The following is a 20,125-nucleotide window of genomic DNA, read 5'->3' on the forward strand; positions in this document are numbered from 1 at the left end:
ACTAGAAGATTATAAATGATCTGTGCTAAATTTAAGATGTGAAATACCACAAGGGTCATTCTTAGGTCCAACACTGTTTATCCTGAATCTAAATGGTGTCAGATACATTAATACTTTTTATGTCGACGACAGACTGTATGTACAGTCAAGAATCTCAAAGAAGTTATAAAAATAAATCTGCTGTGCTTGATTGAATGAATGAGAGTCAGGTGTGCGGCTTCCAGGAAATGTGTGCTGGGGTATTTGGGAGATAAAGTGCATCCATTACTCTGGAGATGGTTTCCGCGGGTGAAAAGAGGGGGAGACAAAACTTTGATTACTGACACTCATCATGTTTTTGCATCAAAATTCAAGAGAAATTGTTAAACAGTGAAAATTTCATCTGTCAGTCTGTCATCAGGCCGGGTCCCACCTGACTGATTTTACCAAGTACTGGACCTCCAGCTGCATCACTGCTCCTGAACACACTTTTCTGTCTGATCTTAGGATCAGGAACTCCAGTTTCTCAAAGATCAGCTGTGAAGCTCTGGTCTCAGCTCTGAAGAAAAACCCGTCTAATCTGACAGAACTGGACCTGAGCTGGAACAGGGATCTGCAGGATTCAGGAGTTCTTCCTCTGTGTGGTTTTCTGGAGAGTCCAGACTGCAGACTGAAGACTCTGAGGTCAGACTCCATCTTTCAGTTGTGTTCAGATCAATATGACGACAAAGTTGTGTTGACCCACAGTGAGCAGAAATGTCCAGATTCTGATATGCAGCAGCATCTTCCTGCAGCTGCTTGTTCTCTTCAAAGATCTGCAGAACAACTTCTTCTTTTCTTCCTGCAGCTGATTGTTTCAAAGCTGTCTGCTGACATTTGTGCTCCACAAAGTTCTGCTTGCAGCCATCAGCTCTTCTTTGTGTCTTTGCTCCAACAGACTCCTTTAAAGCTCGTGCAGAAGAAGCAGCCGTGCACGCTCACATGCACTCTGAGTCCTGGTGCCGTGTTTCATCATATGCAGCTGAAAGTCTAGCGGCTAATGTTTGTGAAAGCTGAAGTCATGGATCAGGGGTCGGTAATGCTTTCTTTTACAGTACAGTACTTACAGTGTACTTAAGTGGTATTTACATGGTACTTATTGTGTAAGTACTGGGTACTTCCAGGGTACTTACATGGTACTTTTTAATGGAATTTACTGGGTACTTACAGTGTATATACATGGTACTTTCTATGGGACTTTACTGGGTTACTTACATGGTACTTTTTTGTGTCTACTCTGTACTCACCGTGTATTTATATGGTACTATTTGGTTCATACCTATGTGGTACATACTGGGTATTTATAATATCTTTACTGGGTGTTTAAATTTTGTGCAAAGGTGTCTTTTATGGTACTTACCACATGTAAGAACAAGGTAAGTACAAATAAAGTACCTTGATCTTTAGGTCTGCACTTGCTGTATGTTTCATGGTATTTACCATGAATTTACCACAGAAACTACCCCTTAAGTACACGAAAACTGTAAAAGAAAGTCAGCACTATTTCCGCTCAACTACATGGTACTTTCATTACTAAATACTGGGTATGTTCACTTGAATATTACTTGGTACTTACCCCTTCAGTACAATGAAACTGTACTGTAAAAGAAAGTCAGCCCTATTTCCACTCTATTAAATGGTACTTTCAGTAGAAAATGCTGGGTATAATCTGCAATTACCATCCCGTACAGTGTACATACACACTTGGTCTTCTGACCTCACCAAATGAGACAATGCAAACTTGTTTGTAAAGGTCAAATAACTGCATTGTAAAAACATATTCCTACTTCTTGTAACATGAGGCAAAGTTAAAGAGAAACAAGACAGCAGTGAAAACAACAATCTTTAATATGATACATGTCTGCAGCATACAAAGTGTCATCACAATGAAATATGTTTTAAGTACAAAACAGTAAAAAGGAGCATCCCAAAAAACACATTATTGGCCTGAGGGTCGTGCTTTTTGTCCGTCAAAGTTCTTTCAGCAGAGTTTGGTAACAGTGCAGGACTTCTTCAGGGTTTGTAACTGCAAGAAAATTCACAATATGAGCTCAAGTGAACATAAAAAAGCATACAAACTTTGATGAGGTACAAAATATATTTTACTTATTTAATCATTTGTGTAATGAGTTTGATAAATCTCTGTGAATTCCTTATTGCTTTGAATGAAATGCTTGAAATTAATCAATTATCCTCATTTATAAACATGATAATAAATTATTCAAAACTTGACGTTTTTTTAATATTGTTCTAAATATGAACTTTTTTTAATATAAAATGTCAGGAAAATATGTAAAATAACAAGGCTAAATATTTACTTTTAATACTAAAAACACCCCGAGTGTGTGTTTTTGTTAAGTAGGTCGGGGCGAGCAAAGTTGCAAATTCCCAGCGCACTTGAATGCAGCATGACAACCCCCATGGTAAACATGCATTAATCCGAGGGCCTGTTTCAGAAAGGAGGTTCAACCAACTCTGAGGTTAAACTTGAACTCTGAGTTGGTCAATTGAGAGATTAACAACTCTGAGTTTTCTGTTTCAGAGAAGCTGATCCGCGTTAGGTCAATCAATTCTGAGTGGACTGATTCGGAGGTGAGCGTGCGCACCGCGACTATAAGAAGCCATTATCAATGGAGCGCAGATATTACGAGTCACCATGGCAACCGTGGAAAAAAAGAGGTCTGCATATTTTTCGCCAGCTGAACTTGACATGCTGCTGCAGAGTTACAGTGAATATGAGCACATATTCCGGAAGACAAGCAACACCGCTGCATCTGCAAAACAGAGACAGCGTGGGAAAACATAGCTGCTCAAGTTAATGCCTAAGTTTGCATTTAAATCATTGTTATAAAATATTGGCTGTAATAACTTTTTAAATAGTGTAAGGTGTGAAATACTTACTTACTTTTGAAGTGTGATTCCTGGTGTAAATGCATGAAATGCTGCATAGTGTAAAGAACCAATCTGGGGGAAAAATGCATTTAACGTCGGTAATGTTTAGAGGACTTTTTTGTTAACCTTCCCCTCTTGCAAACGTTGGTCAGTTTAATATTAATACATGCAATTGTGTTTTTAAAAGTGAACTTTTGTCTACCCTTGTATTGATCAAGTGGTATAGGTGTATATGGGAGTAAGAAAGTAAGCAGTGCTAGCAAATTGTGTTTCCAAAAAGTAATTGTTACATTAATCTAATTCAATGTTCCTGATTTCATTTTCATGTAGATGCAATCCTGCAAGAATTAAAAGAACATGGCAGCAGCTAAAAATGAAGTATAAAAACATAATTCAATCAGGTCAAATGTGAGCATGTCATGGATGTAGGCTATGTTGACAATATTTGACATATGAAACATCTACATAGCAATATCTAATGTTGTTTTCATTGTATATATGTAATTGACTGCAACGAAAAACGGTAACCCTCAAACAAAAACATATGGGGAAATGACAAAAAATCGAGTCTAGGTCTCAAAATCCTCGCACGACGTAAATGTAATTCACTATGAATGAATGCAGCCTCCTCGTCTATTGGGTCCTCCAAAAAAGGAAAAGCCATTCTTGTCACTTAGACCGTCTCTGTGTGACGTAAATGTGGGCAATGAAGGTGAAAGCGACAAATACCGCTTCGTCTTTAAAAAGGGGAGGGGACCGGCAGAAACCTTGAGTTTAGAGAATAAAACCTGCTCCCGACCAGGTTAGGTTCACAGCGTAAGTAACCATGGACACTGACTCCGAGTATAAGTTACCTCTCTTTCAGAAACGGGTTTGACTTACTCTGGTTTAACAAACCTCCCATTCTGAAACGGAAAACCCAGGGTTTCCCTGATTTCAGGGTTAACGCACTCAGAGTTTACACTTAACCTCCTTAACCTTAACCCGGAGAGCCTCGAGGCGCGTGCAACAGTTTGAATTTCTCTTCATTTTGCAGGTAAGCCAGTGTTTTTGTAAATATTGGATATATTATATGAAAATATTTAAACTGATCAAACTTTATAAAGAAGCTAACCTCGCTCTCTCTGTGTTTGAAACGTGACGTAAGAGCACGTCTGCTTCTTTACTGCAATAATTCAGTTATTTCATGTATAAATTTCCTAAGTTTGTAATGAAAATCTACAAACATCGTTGTTACTTACCAGGAGAGAGGCCGCTGTAAAACAAGCACGTAGCCTAAATGAAAAAGTCTGTTGTTCTGTGCTCGTTTGACTGAGCGGACGTCTTTCTGGGAAAATCAAAGGAAGGCGTTTATTCAAAATAATGATGACCTACTTCCGTTTTTTTTACCGCTTTAGATCAGCTATGGTGAAGAAGACATCCCAAACGAATCCGTGATGCCACAGGAGAGTAAGAAAAGTAAGTTAAATCCTCAAAGTGGACATGTTATTTACATTACTAAATAGTTTAACTGCATTTTCTTTTCTTTCGCTGTTTTTATTTTATTTTTATTTATTTATTTATTTATTTTCAAATATAATAGAGACAACAATACCACCCAACAGTGAAGGTAACTGTTTGAAAATTTAAAACATATTTTTGAGTAACAACTGTGTTGAATTTGAAATTGCCTATTGATTTATTTTTTTCCTTTTCTTTTACACTGCCATGTTTTTCATGCTAATGCAAATTGTAGGTGCGAATAATATTTATAAAGAAGAAATAAACACAGCAATTGCCAATTAAAACATTACTTTGACATTCTTTTTCTAAACAAATTAGATTTTTTATGGCAATTTTGATTTTTCTTCTTTTGATTTCTTTTTTATTGTTTTTGTTTATGTGACTAAAATATAAAGTTGTGAATAATTTATCATCATGTTTCTAAATGAGGATAATTGATTAATTTCAAGCATTTCAGTCAAAGCAATAAGGAATTCACAGAAATTTATCAAACTCATTACAGAAATGATTAAATAAGTAAAATATACTCTGTACTTTATAGAAGTCTGTATGCTTTTTTATGTTCATTTGAGCTTTTATTGTGATTTTTCTTGCAGTTAGAAACCCTGAAGAAGTCCTGCACTGTTACCAAACTCTGCTGAAGGAATTTTGACGGACAAAAAGCACGACCCTCAGGCCAATAATGTGTTTTTTGGGATGCTCCTTTTTACTGTTATGTACTTAAAACCTATTTCATTGTGATGACACTTTGTATGCCGCAGACATGTATCATATTAAAGATTGTTGTTTTCACTGCTGTCTTGTTTCTCTTTAAATTTGCTTCATGTTACAAGAAGTAGGAATATTTTTTTACAATGCAGTTATTTGACCTTTACAAACAAGTTTGCATTGTCTCATTTGGTGAGGTCAGAAGACCAAGTGTGTATGTACACTGTACGGGATGGTAATTGCAGATTATACCCAGCATTTTCTACTGAAAGTACCATTTAATAGAGTGGAAATAGGGCTGACTTTCTTTTACAGTACAGTTTCATTGTACTGAAGGGGTAAGTACCAAGTAATATTCAAGTGAACATACCCAGTATTTAGTAATGAAAGTACCATGTAGTTGAGTGGAAATAGTGCTGACTTTCTTTTACAGTACAGTTTTAGTGTACTTAAGGGGTAGTTTTTGTGGTAAATTCATGGTAAATACCATGAAACATACAGCAAGTGCAGACCTAAATATCAAGGTACTTTATTTGTACTTACCTTGTTCTTACATGTGGTAAGTACCATAAAAGACACCTTTGCACAAAATGTAAATACCCAGTAAGAATATTATAAATACCCAGTAATGAACCAAATAGTACCATATAAATACAAGGTAAGTACAGAGTAGACCCAAAAAGTACCATGTAAGTACCCAGTAAAGTCCCATAGAAAGTACCATGTAAACACACTTTAAGTACCCAGTAAATTCCATAAAAAGTACCATGTAAGTACCCTGAAAGTACACAGTAGTTACACAATAAGTACCATGTAAATACCACTTAAGTACACTGTAAGTACTGTACTGTAAAACAAAAGCGTTACCCAGGGATCAATGTCCAACATTTGCTGCTGACTCTTCCTCATCACTTCCTTCTTCTCTTTGATCTGTTGGAGCTGAAAGTCTCTGCTTGAAGGGCTGCAGCAGAGAAGGACTGGAAGATCATCTCCTGAAAACTGGGATGAAGACTTTCCAGCATCCTGCTGCTGAAATTCTCCCATGATTCAGTGCTGTTTGGAGAAGAGCTGAGCAGAAAGAGAAAGTGGACTTTTTCTGCTGTTGCTGCAGAAACATCAGTTGGTTTGGATGCAGCCACAGGCTGATGTTTGACTTTCACACATCTGGACTTCTTTCCTGAAGCAGCTGCATGTTGTTCTGAATGTTCCTGAATGTTCTTCTTCTCTGCTTCTGCTGGACTCTTCTGATCTGCTGCTGTTGCTTCACATCTTTGGACTTTTTCTAAACTTTCTGATCTTCTTCAGATCTGAACTCTTTAGAAGAATTGAAGGATGAAAAACATGAACTTTGTCTTTAAACTAAACTCTTTGTTCTGGATTCAGGTTGAAGGACTGCAATTTGTCAAAGTCCAGCTGTGCTGCTCTGGTCTCATCTCTGAAGTCCAACCCGTCCCACCTGACAGAACTGGACCTGAGCTGCAACAACATTCAGTCTTCAGATGTTCAGCAGCTCCAGGATCTGGTGGAGAGTCCAAACTCCAAACTGCAGACTCTGAGGTCAGTAGAGGGTTGGAGTCAGTCCAGCTGCTTCCAGATGTTTGGTCCTAAAGTTAGTCTGAGAGCAAAGATGCAGAGTTTCCTGTGAAGCTGCAGCTTCTCAGTGAAGCTCTGAGGAGAATGATGACAGGCTTCAGGACAACAGTCAGCCAATCAGAGCAGCAGAAGCTCCAACAGGTGAAGATGACAGGAAGCTGCTGCTCTGAACAGGACTGAAGCTCCTGCTGCTCTTTCTGCTGCTGTGCTGCATCACTGACTGACAGACCAGGATCAGGCGACACTCCTTCATCTCTAACTCTACACTTTCTCTCTGCAGGTTCTGAGGCTGATGTTCCTCCTGGACGGTGTTCCTGGGAGGTGGAGAGCAGAGTGATGGAGGAATCAGAGGAAGTGGAGATGAGTTTCAGAGCTGCAGCAGGAACTGATCTGAGATCAGCTCCACTGTCTCTCTCAGCCTCAAGTGGACAGTTGTAACAACTTTTCCAAACTTAATGTTGATAACGAGTACAATACAGCAATTAAAATATTAGCTGCTTAAATTAGGAAAAACGGGTGCGTGTGTAATAAAGGTAGACTGACTTTCTAGTTTTTGTGCGTCACCCCCCTTTCTCTCTGTTCGCGCTGAGATGGCTGAGAGTAGGTAATGCGTTTGTTCTCTGCTTTCATTTTGCATTTAGCTTGTTGTTTACTGCTGAAAATGCAACAAAAATGGTGGTAAAGCAAAATTGTTACTTTGTATGGTGAATGTTGTTTAAGTCCACTGCAAACTTTGCAGATATGTTATTGGAGCTATATGGAGCTAAGCTGCGGCTTCTTTGTCCGACGCGCGTTCCAGTGAAAAGTCCCAAACGTCTGCCTGGCTGCGAAGTATTTATTTTCTTCTGCAGGTTTCCAATCAATACAGTCCAAACGATTGATAAAATAAATATTCCAGCAGTGACAGACTTCCAAAACCACTCAAGTGACGCGGTCAACAAATTATGTGATCACCACGGCTCACCCCACTTTCTCATCCATTCACATGCATTACCGCGAGTAAGTGATCACCTTTCAAACTTCGTGCCACACACGCCCCCAGTGACACACCCACAACCTGGCTGACGACGCAGCGCTTCACCTGTGCCACTTTCATTATGGCTCCTACATTCCGGCCCCTAATTATTAAACATAATAATTACCTACTCAATGTGTAGGAGACAAAACTATCAAGGTAACAAAACACCAACCCACCATGTGAGCTTTACCCAGCCCAAGTGATCATTCAAATCAGTCCAACAGTAAGAGTCAATGTTAAATGGAAAGTCTTCTTCAGATCTTCATGGCTCCTCTGCTTCCTGTAGAAGGCACACTTTAGTAATAGGTCTATTTAGACAACTAGTCTTAGTCTTAATGCGAACTTGTCGCACAAGTCCTCTTCGGTCAGGAACGGTCTCCAGAACTCGAGCAGTCAGCCATGAATTGCGAAGTGCAGAATCATCCAAGATGATGACGATGTCCCCAGGAACAAGATTTCTCCGGATGCTCTGCCATTTTTGCCGCACTTGAAGCTGAGGTAGGTACTCCTTCAACCAGCGTTTCCGAAAAAGATCTGGCATGTACTGGACTTGTCTCCATCGTCGACGAGCGTAAACTTCCTGCTGAGAAAACACTCCCGGTGGCAATAGGGGTTTAGATTTTAGGAGAAGTAGATGGTTTGGGGTCAAGGCTTCTAAGTCGTTAACATCAGTGGAGGCCTTGGTTATGGGGCGACTGTTAATGATGGCTTCGGCTTCGCATAAGAAGGTATGAAGACCTTCCTCATCCAAACTCTGGGTCTTTAAGACAGAGTTCATAACCTTCCGCACTGATTTGATCAGACGCTCCCACACTCCACCATGATGTGATCCAGTGGGGGGATTAAAAATCCACTTGATTCCCTTCTGAAATAGGGTGTTGCTGATTTGTGAATGATTCCATCTTCTTACTCCTTCCTTTAACTCACATTCAGCCCCAACAAAATTGGTTCCGTTATCTGAATGCAGCTCCAACACTTGCCCACGCCTGGCATTAAACCTTCGGAAGCCATTGATGAAGGAATCCGTTTCCAATGATGACAATACTTCCAGATGTACAGCTCTTATTGCGAGACAAGTGAAGATGACTCCATATCGTTTCACCATGCTCCTTCCTCGCTTGACCTCGAAGGGGCCAAAACAATCAACTCCAACACGAGTAAAGGGAGGTTCATCTGGACGTACCCTCTCAGGGGAAGATCTGCCATCCTCTGACCGCCTGGTGCAGCATGGAGTCTGCGACAAGTAATACACTTGGATAAAATCTTCTTCTTCTGAGGGTGGTAAACTCCATGATGTGGTAAATACCAAACCTTTCCATCACAACGATTTAGCTGTTCAACAGGAACTCTCTCTGCATAGCCTTTAGACATTATGTCATTCATGTAACCTGTGTAGTCAGAATGGTATTGTTGGTCTTTAGTAAATCTCTTTTGCAACATCAAAACACGCTGTTCTGCTACTGCCCTATTGTTTGGCATCTTCATATCAATCTGTTTCAGAGGTAGTCCAATGACATAGTGGTTGTCTTTCAGCTTGATGGATTTTGAAACCATCTCCATGAAACGATGATCTTCCCTTGACCATCCAAGCTCCTCATCTTGAGAACCTTCAGGGAAATCCTTTTCATCTGCTGTTGCCACAGATCATCAAGTCTAGACACAGATATTCTGTTCATAGTGACACTTCAATGTATGTTTCTTGTTTCTCCACCAACTTCAACTCTTAGAGGTCCATTTACTGTCCAGCCAAGGATTGTTTTAACTGCATATGAACCACCATCTTTGCTTCGTATGACATGCCATGGTTCTAGTGCTGGGGACATTTGCACCGATAAGCAAATCAATTCCAGAATGGATTTCTGTGATTCTTAAGTCTGCCAGATGTGGCCATTTTAGCAGATCGTCTTGATGGGGAATATTATCACGATGTACAGGCATGCAACTCTGTGTGTACAATTCGGGTAATTCACAAAACATATCTTCATCCAATCCAGCTATCTCCAAGTCTGAAACTATGTAACTCCCAACAATCTTCTCCTGACCCATTGTTCTTAAAAGGATGTTGGTTCTTCTCCCACTTAGCTTTAGTTTCCTCATAAGTTCATCAGTGCAAAACGATGCAGAGCTACCAGGGTCTAAGAAGGCGTATGTTATTATCATTTGTTGGCTCTTTTTGGATTTAACTCGAACTGCTACAATCGGCAGAGTACAATCATGTGCGCCGGCCCCAGTTAAACCACTAGATTGGACAGAAAGTGAAGCCATCGCACATGCACTCTCAGCGTTCTCCTTCCTCTGAATTGGACCAGTTTCCTTTTCTTTAGGAAAGATGTGCAGCACTGTGGGATGCTTCAAACCACACACTTTACATTCCAGCCTTCTCCTGCAGTCTTTACTCATGTGCCCAATGCACAGACAACCGAAACACAGACCCTTTTCTTTTAAAAAGGTCATTTTCTCCACATGTGTTCTCTTTTCCAATAGAGGGCACAAATCCAAATAATGTCCTGATCCACAGAAAAGACAGCTTTTAACAACAGGTAAGTCTTTCTCTCTCTCCATTCTAGGTTCTACCTTCCTTTTTGTAGCACCAACTGTGGTAGCAAAACTGCTTCCTTTGAACTTTGAACATGGCTGTGGCTTTGAAGCTCTAACAACCTTCCTTGGAGTAGATAAGTCTTGAATGTCACCAAACAGTGGTTCACTTTCAATCTTCACCTGCTTCTCAATAAACTGAACAATATCAAGAAGGTTGACTCTTCTGTGAAACCTTTCCTGTATGTCACAAACAACGTGTCTCCATTTATCCTTCAACTTATATGGTAATTTCCTGATAATAGCTTGCATATTGCCAGGAACATCCAATTCGTGCATGAATTCAGTGTCTTCCATAACATTACAGCATTCTCTGAGCTTTTACATCTTCAGATTTTATAGCAGGCCATGAAAAAACTTTATCCATATATGCAGAAATGATTTTTATTAAGCAGCCAAAATGTTCTTGAAGTAGTAACTTTGCTTTAACATATCCAGAATCACTGGGCATTTGGATACAACTTCTTACTAGCTCTTGAGGATGACCTCTAGTGTACTGTTCTAAAAAATACAAACAATCCTTGGCACTGTTTGTTTTAGCTTCAATGCTGTCTTCAAATGCGCTAATGAAAGACTTGTAATGAAGAGGATCACCATCAAATACTGGAATCTCTCTTCTTGGGAGTGAAAATACAGACTGTTGATGAACCAACAAAGACGTGATTTCATTTTGTCTTTCCAACACTGATATTAATTGGTTACTTTCACCAGCTGATGATGGGTGCGTTTCATGTGTTGGTTGAGGATGAGACTGATTCATAGTATAAGCTTCATTTTGTTGAGTCACTGAGTTCATCTGATCTACACCTGTAATTTGAGTCTGAGTATCCACTCGATTTACTTTAGTATTGACGACTGGCTGTGATTGAGGCTGACATGCTGTAACACTATTGTGATATTGTTGTTCAATAACTGTAGGCTCAAATGATTTAGAACAGTGTTTTTCAACCTTTATTGAGCCACGGCACACTTTAACCTTGACAAAAATCCCGCGGCACACCAGCATCCCAAAAAAAAAAGAAGCAGAAATTCATGGTCTGTATTGATCGACAGCCCCCCCCTCCCCCTGCCGCAATCTCACGTGGATTTTTGTGATAATTGTGGCAGAAAAAGCAGGAAGTTGCGGCTGTTTTTTGTAAGAGATGAAATAAAAGTTAAATTAGAAAATTTAGAAACTGTTTGTTTGTTGTGGTTTCAAGACGTTTCACAATGTCGACTCAGTATGCACTGTCCCTTTAACCCAATGCATCATGGGAGATGTAGTGTGAAAACGGCAGAAAAAGGGCAGAAAGACTCTCTTCTCTGAGCTTCATGGTTTTGTTCACTTGTTCCACTGTCTGACACCGGACTCTGTGGAAAGCTACACCGCTAAAGACGAGCTTTAGCTGGTATTTTTGTTAGAACTGAGCGACTTTATCAGCAGAATTAAGAACAAGGAAATGAAGACTTTAAGCACTTCTGATTGGTCAGACTGATGACATGTGATTAAGCCTTCAAGAATGATTGGCGGAGACAGTTAAAGGGGCGGGACTTAATAGCTGCAGGTAAATCGCGGTACCGTCATAATTATCAAAATATCTTTAATAGAATTAAATAAACACAAAGAAAAAGTAATTTTAAGATCTTTCATATTCTTAACTACTCAGTGTTTTATCAGGACCTGTTTGGATGAACAAAGAGCTGAAATCCTGGAGATGGGAAATGTTGTCAGTGCAGTTAATGAGGGCAATTTCCCACGGCACACTTGACCATCTCCCACGGCACACTAGTGTGCCGCGGCACACTGGTTGAAAAACACTGATTTAGAATAAGGATTCAAGGTTTGCGTTTTCTTTTGTTCTCTTTCAAAATAAGAGTTCATTCCATCAGATCCGTTACGTGAAGCAGCTGTTGCTTGAGAACAAGCTGAGCTCTGCTGGTACACCTTTACTTTAGCCACTGATGCTGCAATTTCAGTCTCCAAACTCAGTTCTTCTTTCCTTTTCCTGAGCTGTTCCTCTTGCTCTTCTAAAGCATGCTTTTGTTTTAACATTTTCTGTCTTGCCATTAATGCAGCAATGTCTGCTTCAGTTTTAATGCGTGCTGAAGATGTTGAGGATAGAGATGATCTACTCCTACTTGAGTGGCTTTTGTTTGATCTTCTGCTACCAATGTTGGAAACACTGTCATTTGGCTTCACATCATCAATTGCATCATTGCTGTTCTTTGAGCCATGAGAAATGTATGACTCTGTTGCTTTTTTGACTGAAGATTCAACAAATAACTCAGACTGCTGTGGATGAGAGGTTTCTTCTGTGGTGGAAGCCTTTTGGTCACATGACTGGTCATAAATATTTGAAAGCCAACTTCCAACTTCAGCTATAAACGCAGAATTAAATCTATAAATGCTTGAAAACCAGTTATTTTGCAGTTCTTGTTCATCTAATGGAAGAAGTGGAATGACAGATTCATGAAGCTGATTAACATCTTCTATTAATGTCTTTAAGTTATCAGAGTGAGACTGAACAATCTTAACATTTTCTTGAGTTTGCATAAATTCTTTGAAGTTTCTGATTACAGTTTTAATTTCATTAATCTTTCGTTGGCGGTGTTTCTGTAACTTTTCAATCTTGTTTTCCAAAGCTTTAACAGTGAGCTTTGGCTGTCTTTTTTCATCTTTATCTTTAACATCAGAGTGTGATATAGAATCGTTTGGCTCCATTTTGTTGTTTAAGCGTGAAGATGAGTTGTCATTACTGTCCTTCTTCAGGCAACTACCCCTTGCTGCAGCCTGCAGAATAGCACAATATAGTGGAATGCTGGAACGCTGAGGAATGTGAACACGCTGTGGAATGTTAACCCTGCCCACATTGAGCCTGTCTTCTTCTTTGGTTTTACAAGTTTCCATGTGCAATATTGCCACCTACCGGTTTTTAAGGAGTTTTTCCTTACCGTGAAGGGGGGGGGGGGGGGGTCTAAGGGCAGGAATATCAGTTTAGTTTAGTCTGTTTTGTTAAAGTTTAGTATTTTCCTAATGCATTCTTTGTATTCATGATCCCCTTTTTATTGTTTTTCATTGCACTAAATAAAAAAAAAATTAATTGAATTAGAGAATTTATACAGTGATTCCTGTCTTCTTATGCCTTTTACAAGTTTCCATGTGCATGTATTAGGGAGTTAATAAATTTTGTCTGGCCTCACAGACTCAAAAAAAATAACTCATTGGATGAACTCAATTTAATTGTGGGCAGGATTTCCATCCAATAAATATGAGTAGCCCCACCTCAAAGAAAATTCTTCCATGTAACGAAATATAATCGAGTTAGTCGAACTAAATTTTATCAAGAAAGGCAAAGGAAAAAAAACAAGCAATAGCGGTCTAATGCCAGACGCAAACTCATAACCTCTGATTTATAAACCCCCTATCTAAGCCACTGAGCTATAGCTCCGGTGGTGAAATGAGGCCGCCGGTATCAGTGAATAGATTCCTTATTTCTATAAATGACGCTCTTCGTGTATTGTCTTATTGGGAGAAGCCGAGTTGAAACGATTTCATGCCACAGTTTCGTTTTTTACGTGAAAAAACGATCTAAAGTTTTCACTTTTGAAAAGTCGAAGGATTTGAAGGACTAATAGTCATACCAGGCATTACATTAGATGAAGGAGTTGAACATTTTAAAAGTTCAATGGTTAAAATAGGGGGAAAATTGTAGCCGTGAGACGGCAAAAAGAACAAAGAGAAACATGAAAACAGCATTCAACAGCATGCCCCTTACTTGAACTCAATTATTTTGGATTACTGGAGTTATAGGGGAAACTATTTATACATTTTGTGTTAGGTCAATTAAATGTAGATACAATCTTTTAAAATAAATATTTTTCAATAAAACAAACAGAATTTTATTGTGTTACATGAAAGAGGGGCTTGAATCATTTTTTTGAGTGATACATAAAAATAATTGCACCATTCAAATTTTCCTCCCTCTGTTCTCTTTCTTCCTCATACAATTCACAATGACACAAAATGTGCTCCACTGATTCTTCCCCTTTCCTGCAATCACAACTGCTGTGACAAAGGTGAATCAAATGCACGGGCTCAGCGTGGGCGGGGTTAACATTCCACAACAGACGGGCTCAATGTGGGCGGGGTTAACATTCAACAGCAGACGGGCTCAATGTGGGCGGGGTTAACATTCCACAGCAGACGGGCTCAATGTGGGCGGGGTTAACATTCCACAGCGTGTTCACATTCCTCTGCGTTCAAAGCATTCCACTATGTTGACCCATTCTGCAGGCTGCAGCCAGGGCTTACTCTCTTCAGGCGCATGCATCTGTTGTGTGTGTTTCCATACCTCAGGTCCAACGATTTTATGAATGAACGCCGTACCAAACCATTGATGAATGAACGTAGTGGGCTGCTGCGCTCCAATCCCGTCGCACATTCAGTAGCTTCTAATTCCAAAAGCGATCGAATGATCTCCATAAACTCCAGGGTAATAATTCCACCAATCAATGTCTCTGAGAGTCACAATTTGTTGACTTTAATGTTGCGGCTAAACAGCGTTGAGGGCCGCCGTGAGCTAAGCTGCGGCTTCTTTGTCCGACGCGCGTTCCAATGAAAAGTCCCAAACGTCTGCCTGGCTGCGAAGTATTTATTTTCTTCTGCAGGTTTGCAATCAATACAGTCCAAACGATTGATAAATTAAATATTCCAGCAGTGACAGACTTCCAAAACCACTCAAGTGACGCGGTCAACAAATTATGTGATCACCGCGGCTCACCCCACTTCCTCATCCATTCACATCCCTCACCGCGAGTAAGTGAGCACCTTTCAAACTGCGTGCCACACACGCCCCCAGTGACAGACCCACAACCTGGCTGACGACGCAGCGCTTCACCTGTGCCACTTTCATTATGGCTCCTACAGTTATAAGTTTGTAAAAGACACAATATGGAAAGTTTCCCGGTTTTCTGTTGAACAGGATACTGCGACCCCATGTGTTAATCCAGGGAACTGCATGTCACCAAGTTGTCTGTTTTGTTTGATCTGTACAGGTATGGGGGGTATTCCAGGAAGCATGTTTAAACTAGCCTGACTTTAAGCCTGAACTCTGGCTGAAATCCGCCTGAACTTGCTTACTCGGGGTATGTCGGTTCCAAAAGACCGGATATGAGTTGGTGTAATTACGCTTGACTTGGTAACCCTGGGTTAATGCACGTGCAAGGCAAGTACATAAAGACATTTTCAGTGGATCGCCGGTTTCTGGAGTCACCATGGAAACGTGTGGAGAAAAAAAAAAAAGAAAGCACGACACTTGAGACGGAAGTGAGACGGAGTCAGAGATTTTAATGACGGCATATATATAAGCTAATAACTAAATAATTTAGTTAAATTTAATCAACCTAATTTCTTATGTCTATAAAACTCAATAATTGTTTATGCAACTCAAATTTACATATTTCTCTAACTAAATGTCACATTAATCCATTAATCTTTTTTCCATCTTAATTTATTGTATTTCTTGAACTTTCATATATCTAAGTTTGACCTGGCAGATATGCTCATTTTTATAACAATAAAAAGGACGGAAAAAATGCGGTGCAAAAATTCATTTAAGAGTTTTGCATCATTATCATTACAGTTAGTACTTGTAGGAGTGCTATAAAAACTCCTCATCCTCTCCTTCACTGTCACTCAAGGTGCAGAGACGTAAGCTCAGTAGGACAAAATAACTCGGCAAAACACAGTAAAACAGCTAAACAACTAAACACATTTTGTCAAAAACCCACACTTAAACCCAAATCCCTCCAGACAGGCAAAGGCAATGATATCCCAGAATCCCTTGCGGTGCCGCTCTAACAGCAGCACCAAAGTTAAACCTACTTAATTGAATTAATTTGAATGAAAGGAAAATAATTGTCTGAAAACTATGTGTTATTTTTAAGGTGACTTAAAAAAAAAATTTATCTTAACTGAAGCAAATAAATAAGTTAGATCAATGTAAAAAAGTTTCTCTTTCCAACATCCATATGTGGTCTTAACACCCTCTCATGGTGGAAAAAGTATTATCTGAGCTTCTTCATCCACTAAATCATCTTCAAATGGACACGCTATGCTGCTTCACCTCTCTGAAAACAGCTGAGGTTATCGGCTTCCTTAGCCTCAAACTTATCTTGGGAGCTAGCATAACCTGCTTTCTGGAATACCCCCCTGGTCTCTCTCTCGTCTCTCTATTTTTTTAAAGCATCAGCTGTTTGCCCTCGCTGCCTTCGCATCATTGGCAGACTCTCCTCTCGTAGACACTGCCTGTTTCTTTAAGGCAAATGCTGCTTTTCCACGTTCACCAAAGTCCATTCATAACAGTCCCAAAACATAAAGCTCTGTGCAGATAATTTACATTAGCAAAGTCCCTCCCTCCTGCATTTTGGCCGTTTGCAGAACTTCATCTTAGTGTCAAAAGGCTTCAAACTGAAAGCTGTCTGTAAAATTCCTGCCGCCTGTTTGGATCTAATAAATGCTCTTTTGAATCAACTCTGTGTTTTCTATTGATGTTTGTCTTCATTCTATCTTTGACTCACAAACAGACTTGAATCTTTACCCTTCCCCCTCATCCTGTTCCAGCTGTTCTAATCTTCATGTGTTTGGATCCTTCATAGTAGAAATGGGTTAGAAAAGAGCTTTGGAATGTTCAGGTAAATAAGTAAGTAAGTTTTATTTATATATCACCTTTCACAGATAAAATCACAAAGCGCTGAACAATAAAATACAGACAATACAGTAAAGGCAGAAAAACAATCAATTGAATATGACGTAGAGTAAAACTAAATTGAAGAACAATAAACTTGGAATAAAAATAACAATGAAACCAGTCAGCTAAAAGCATTTTTGAATAAAAGTGTCTTCAGTTTACTTGTAAAATAATCAATGGTGTCAGCCACACGAAGGGACAGAGGGAGGGCATTTCAGAGTCTGGGGGCTATTGCCTGGAACGACCAGACTCCTCTGGTTTTATATTTGGTCTTAAAAATCTTAAAAGATTTTGATCTGAAGATCAGAGGGCACGGCCAGGAGTGTAAGGACAGATCAAGTCTGATTAGTATTTTGGGGTCTGTCCAATTAAAGCTCTATAGGTTAAAACTAAAATTTTATTTCTAGAGAAGGTGGTTTATTTTCAATTACAGGACCGTCTAACAAAACATGATATCTCTGAGAAGTTTCAGTCTGGTTTTAAATCTTGTCATAGCACTGAAACCGCTCTGCTCAGGGTGAGCAATGACCTGCTTTTGGCTGTTGATTCTGGGGCCTCCACTGTTTTAATTCTTTTAGATCTTACTGCTGCTTTCGACACAGTGGATCACAGTGTTTTATTATCCAGACTGGAGCACTCTGTTGGTGTGAAGGGCACAGCACTCAGTTGGTTCAAGTCATATTTATGTGGTAGGAGTTTTTCTGTCCAAGTTGGACAGTACTCTTCTCCGGAAGCTCCACTCAAGCATGGTGTACCCCAGGGCTCAGTTTTAGGCCCTCTTTTATTCTCGCTCTGTCTGCTGCCACTGGGGTCCATTTTTAGGAAATATAATGTTTCCTTCCACTGCTATGCCGACGACATCCAGATCTATGTTCCCTTAAAGTCTGGAGGAGCTGAGGGTCTGGACAATTTACAGAAGTGCTTGGCAGAAATCAAATCCTGGAAGGAGCTGAACTTCCTCTGTCTCAACAAAAACAAGACAGAGGTGTTCGTTTTTGGAAAGACTGACTTGCTGACAGGCTGCAGTAGTACTGTTGGCCCCCTGGACCCCTCAGATGCTCCTTTTATTAGGAATCTTGGGGTAAACCTTGACAGGCATTTTAAATTTGACAGGCAGGTCAGTGCAGTAGTCCAGTCTAGTTTTTATCACTTGAGGCTAATAAGTAAAGATAAGCCATATCTACCTCCTCATGCTGTGGAACAAGTGATTCATGCCTTGATCTTCTCCAGACTGGACTACTGTAACTCTCTCTACAGTGGTATTGACCAGTCTCTGCTCCGCCGTCTCCAGCTGGTTCAGAATTCGGCGGCCCGCCTGTTAACAGGGACCAGACAGTGTGACATAAAACTCCACTTTTACGCTCTCTTCACTGACTGCCAGTGTCTTTTAGGATCACTTTTAAGATTTTACTTTTGGTTTTTAAATGTTTGAATGGTCTGGCACCGCTGTATGTCTCTGAGCTGTTACATCTATATCGTCCATGTCGAGTCCAAAGATCTGAAGATCAAATGCTTTTAATGGTTCCCAGGACTCGGCTTGTGACTCGGGGAGACAGAGCCTTTTCAGTTGCAGGTCCTAAACTCTGGAATGCTCTCCCCTTCTCTGTGAGGTCAGCCAGAACCGTCAGTGATTTTAAGTCACTTTTAAAAAATAATTTTTTTAGCCAGGCTTTTAACTCCAGTGAGCGGATTTAGTGGGTCGGCTTGTTAATTTTATTCTTTTAATGTTTTATTGTATTATTGCATTTATTGATTCTTTATTGTGTCATATTGTCTCTGATTTTATGTGATTTTATGTTAAGCACTTTGGTTGCTTCTGCTTAAAAAGTGCTATACAAATAATAAATTGATTGATTGATTGAAAATTTTAAAATCAATACGCCATTTGATTGGGAGCCAGTGCAAGGAGGATAAAATGGGGGTAATGTGTGCCCTTTTGTCCGATCCTGTTGAAAGCCTTGCAGCAGTGTTTTGAACTAAGTGAAGACGGTTAAGAACAGATTCATTAAAACAAGTAAAAAGAGAATTACAATAATATAAACGAAAGAGAAATAAAAGCATGGAAAAGCATTTCCAAGACTGAGTTAGATAAAACAGCCCGCAGTTTTGCTATGTTACGTAAATGATAATGACAATTTCTAATTAAAAGGCTGGAATGACTGTCCAAAGACATTGACTGGTCAAACCAGACACCAAGATTTCTGATGCAGGGCTGGACAGAGGAGCTCAAAGAACCAGCTGGGAAATTATTGAGATTGGTTTTTCTAGGGAAACTATTAGTGTTTCCGTCTTTTCTGGGTTTAGCTGGAGACTGTTAATTGTGAGCCATCCCTTAACACAGACAAGGCAATCTAGTAGTTCTAGTAGTAATCTAGAAGTTCTGAGTCATTGAAGTAGCAGTACAGCTGAATATCATCAGCATAGAAATGGTATGACTCATTCTTAAAAATATTCAAAAGCTTTCCAAGTGGGTAGGTGGTGCTGAGGTCTTTCTAGATGGGGTTGGGCAGAACAGATGAGAGCTCCTCCCTCCTGATTCAGAGGGGAACAGTGGACAGCAGCTGAAAGGAGGGAGTGGAAATGGGAAAAGTTCTCTGCACGTCTCTCCTTTCCAAGAACAGAGGGACACGACTCCATGAACAGCAGAAGCTCTACTCCAGATCCCTGAGTTTTGCTGATCCAGATCCCATCCAGACGTTGGTCAGTCATGTGACACACATGGAGCTGTCAGCTCATCGTGGAGGTCATGCTGCTTCATCTGATCAGATGACAGAAGAAACAAGGAGCACAGGAAGGTGGTTTTGTTGGACAAGAGAGCAAATCTCTGATCAGAGCTGCTGTGCTGCCCTCCAGTGGCAAACCTGACATCTTCAGCACCTATTTCTTCTATTCAGCATATAGATGTCGGAAGAAGTGCGAAGGGAGACTCCTGCTGGCTGCTTTTAGGAACTGCGAGAAATAAAAATGGATCTCATCCAAAGTCAAACCAAGTCTAATCCGGTTTAGCTTGAAGAATCAAAAAGAGCTGATTTGTTCAGGAAAGCAAAACATCACTAATTAGAAGCAACAT

At 39.9% G+C, this 20,125-nt stretch overlaps 1 protein-coding gene across 3 annotated transcripts in view; it reads left to right on the forward strand.

Annotated features, from left to right (window-relative positions):
• The window catches only part of LOC101155012 (NACHT, LRR and PYD domains-containing protein 12), a 211,805-nt gene that overhangs the window by 53,934 nt on the left and 137,746 nt on the right, over positions 1-20,125 (forward strand). The window contains exons 11-12 of one of the 3 annotated variants that reach the window (XM_078934183.1): positions 6,505-6,678; positions 6,995-16,838. The exons of the other annotated variants lie outside the window; for them this stretch is intronic. Coding sequence (XP_078790309.1) covers positions 6,505-6,678; positions 6,995-7,001 — 181 coding nt within the window. The 3' untranslated portion in view covers positions 7,002-16,838. Of the gene's footprint in view, positions 1-6,504; positions 6,679-6,994; positions 16,839-20,125 lie in introns of those variants that run through there. 3 annotated transcript variants of the gene reach the window in all.

This window comes from Oryzias latipes, chromosome 2 (assembly GCF_053564925.1).
Source record: "Oryzias latipes strain Hd-rR chromosome 2, Olatipes_Hd-rR_3.1".
Lineage (NCBI taxonomy): Eukaryota > Metazoa > Chordata > Actinopteri > Beloniformes > Adrianichthyidae > Oryzias > Oryzias latipes.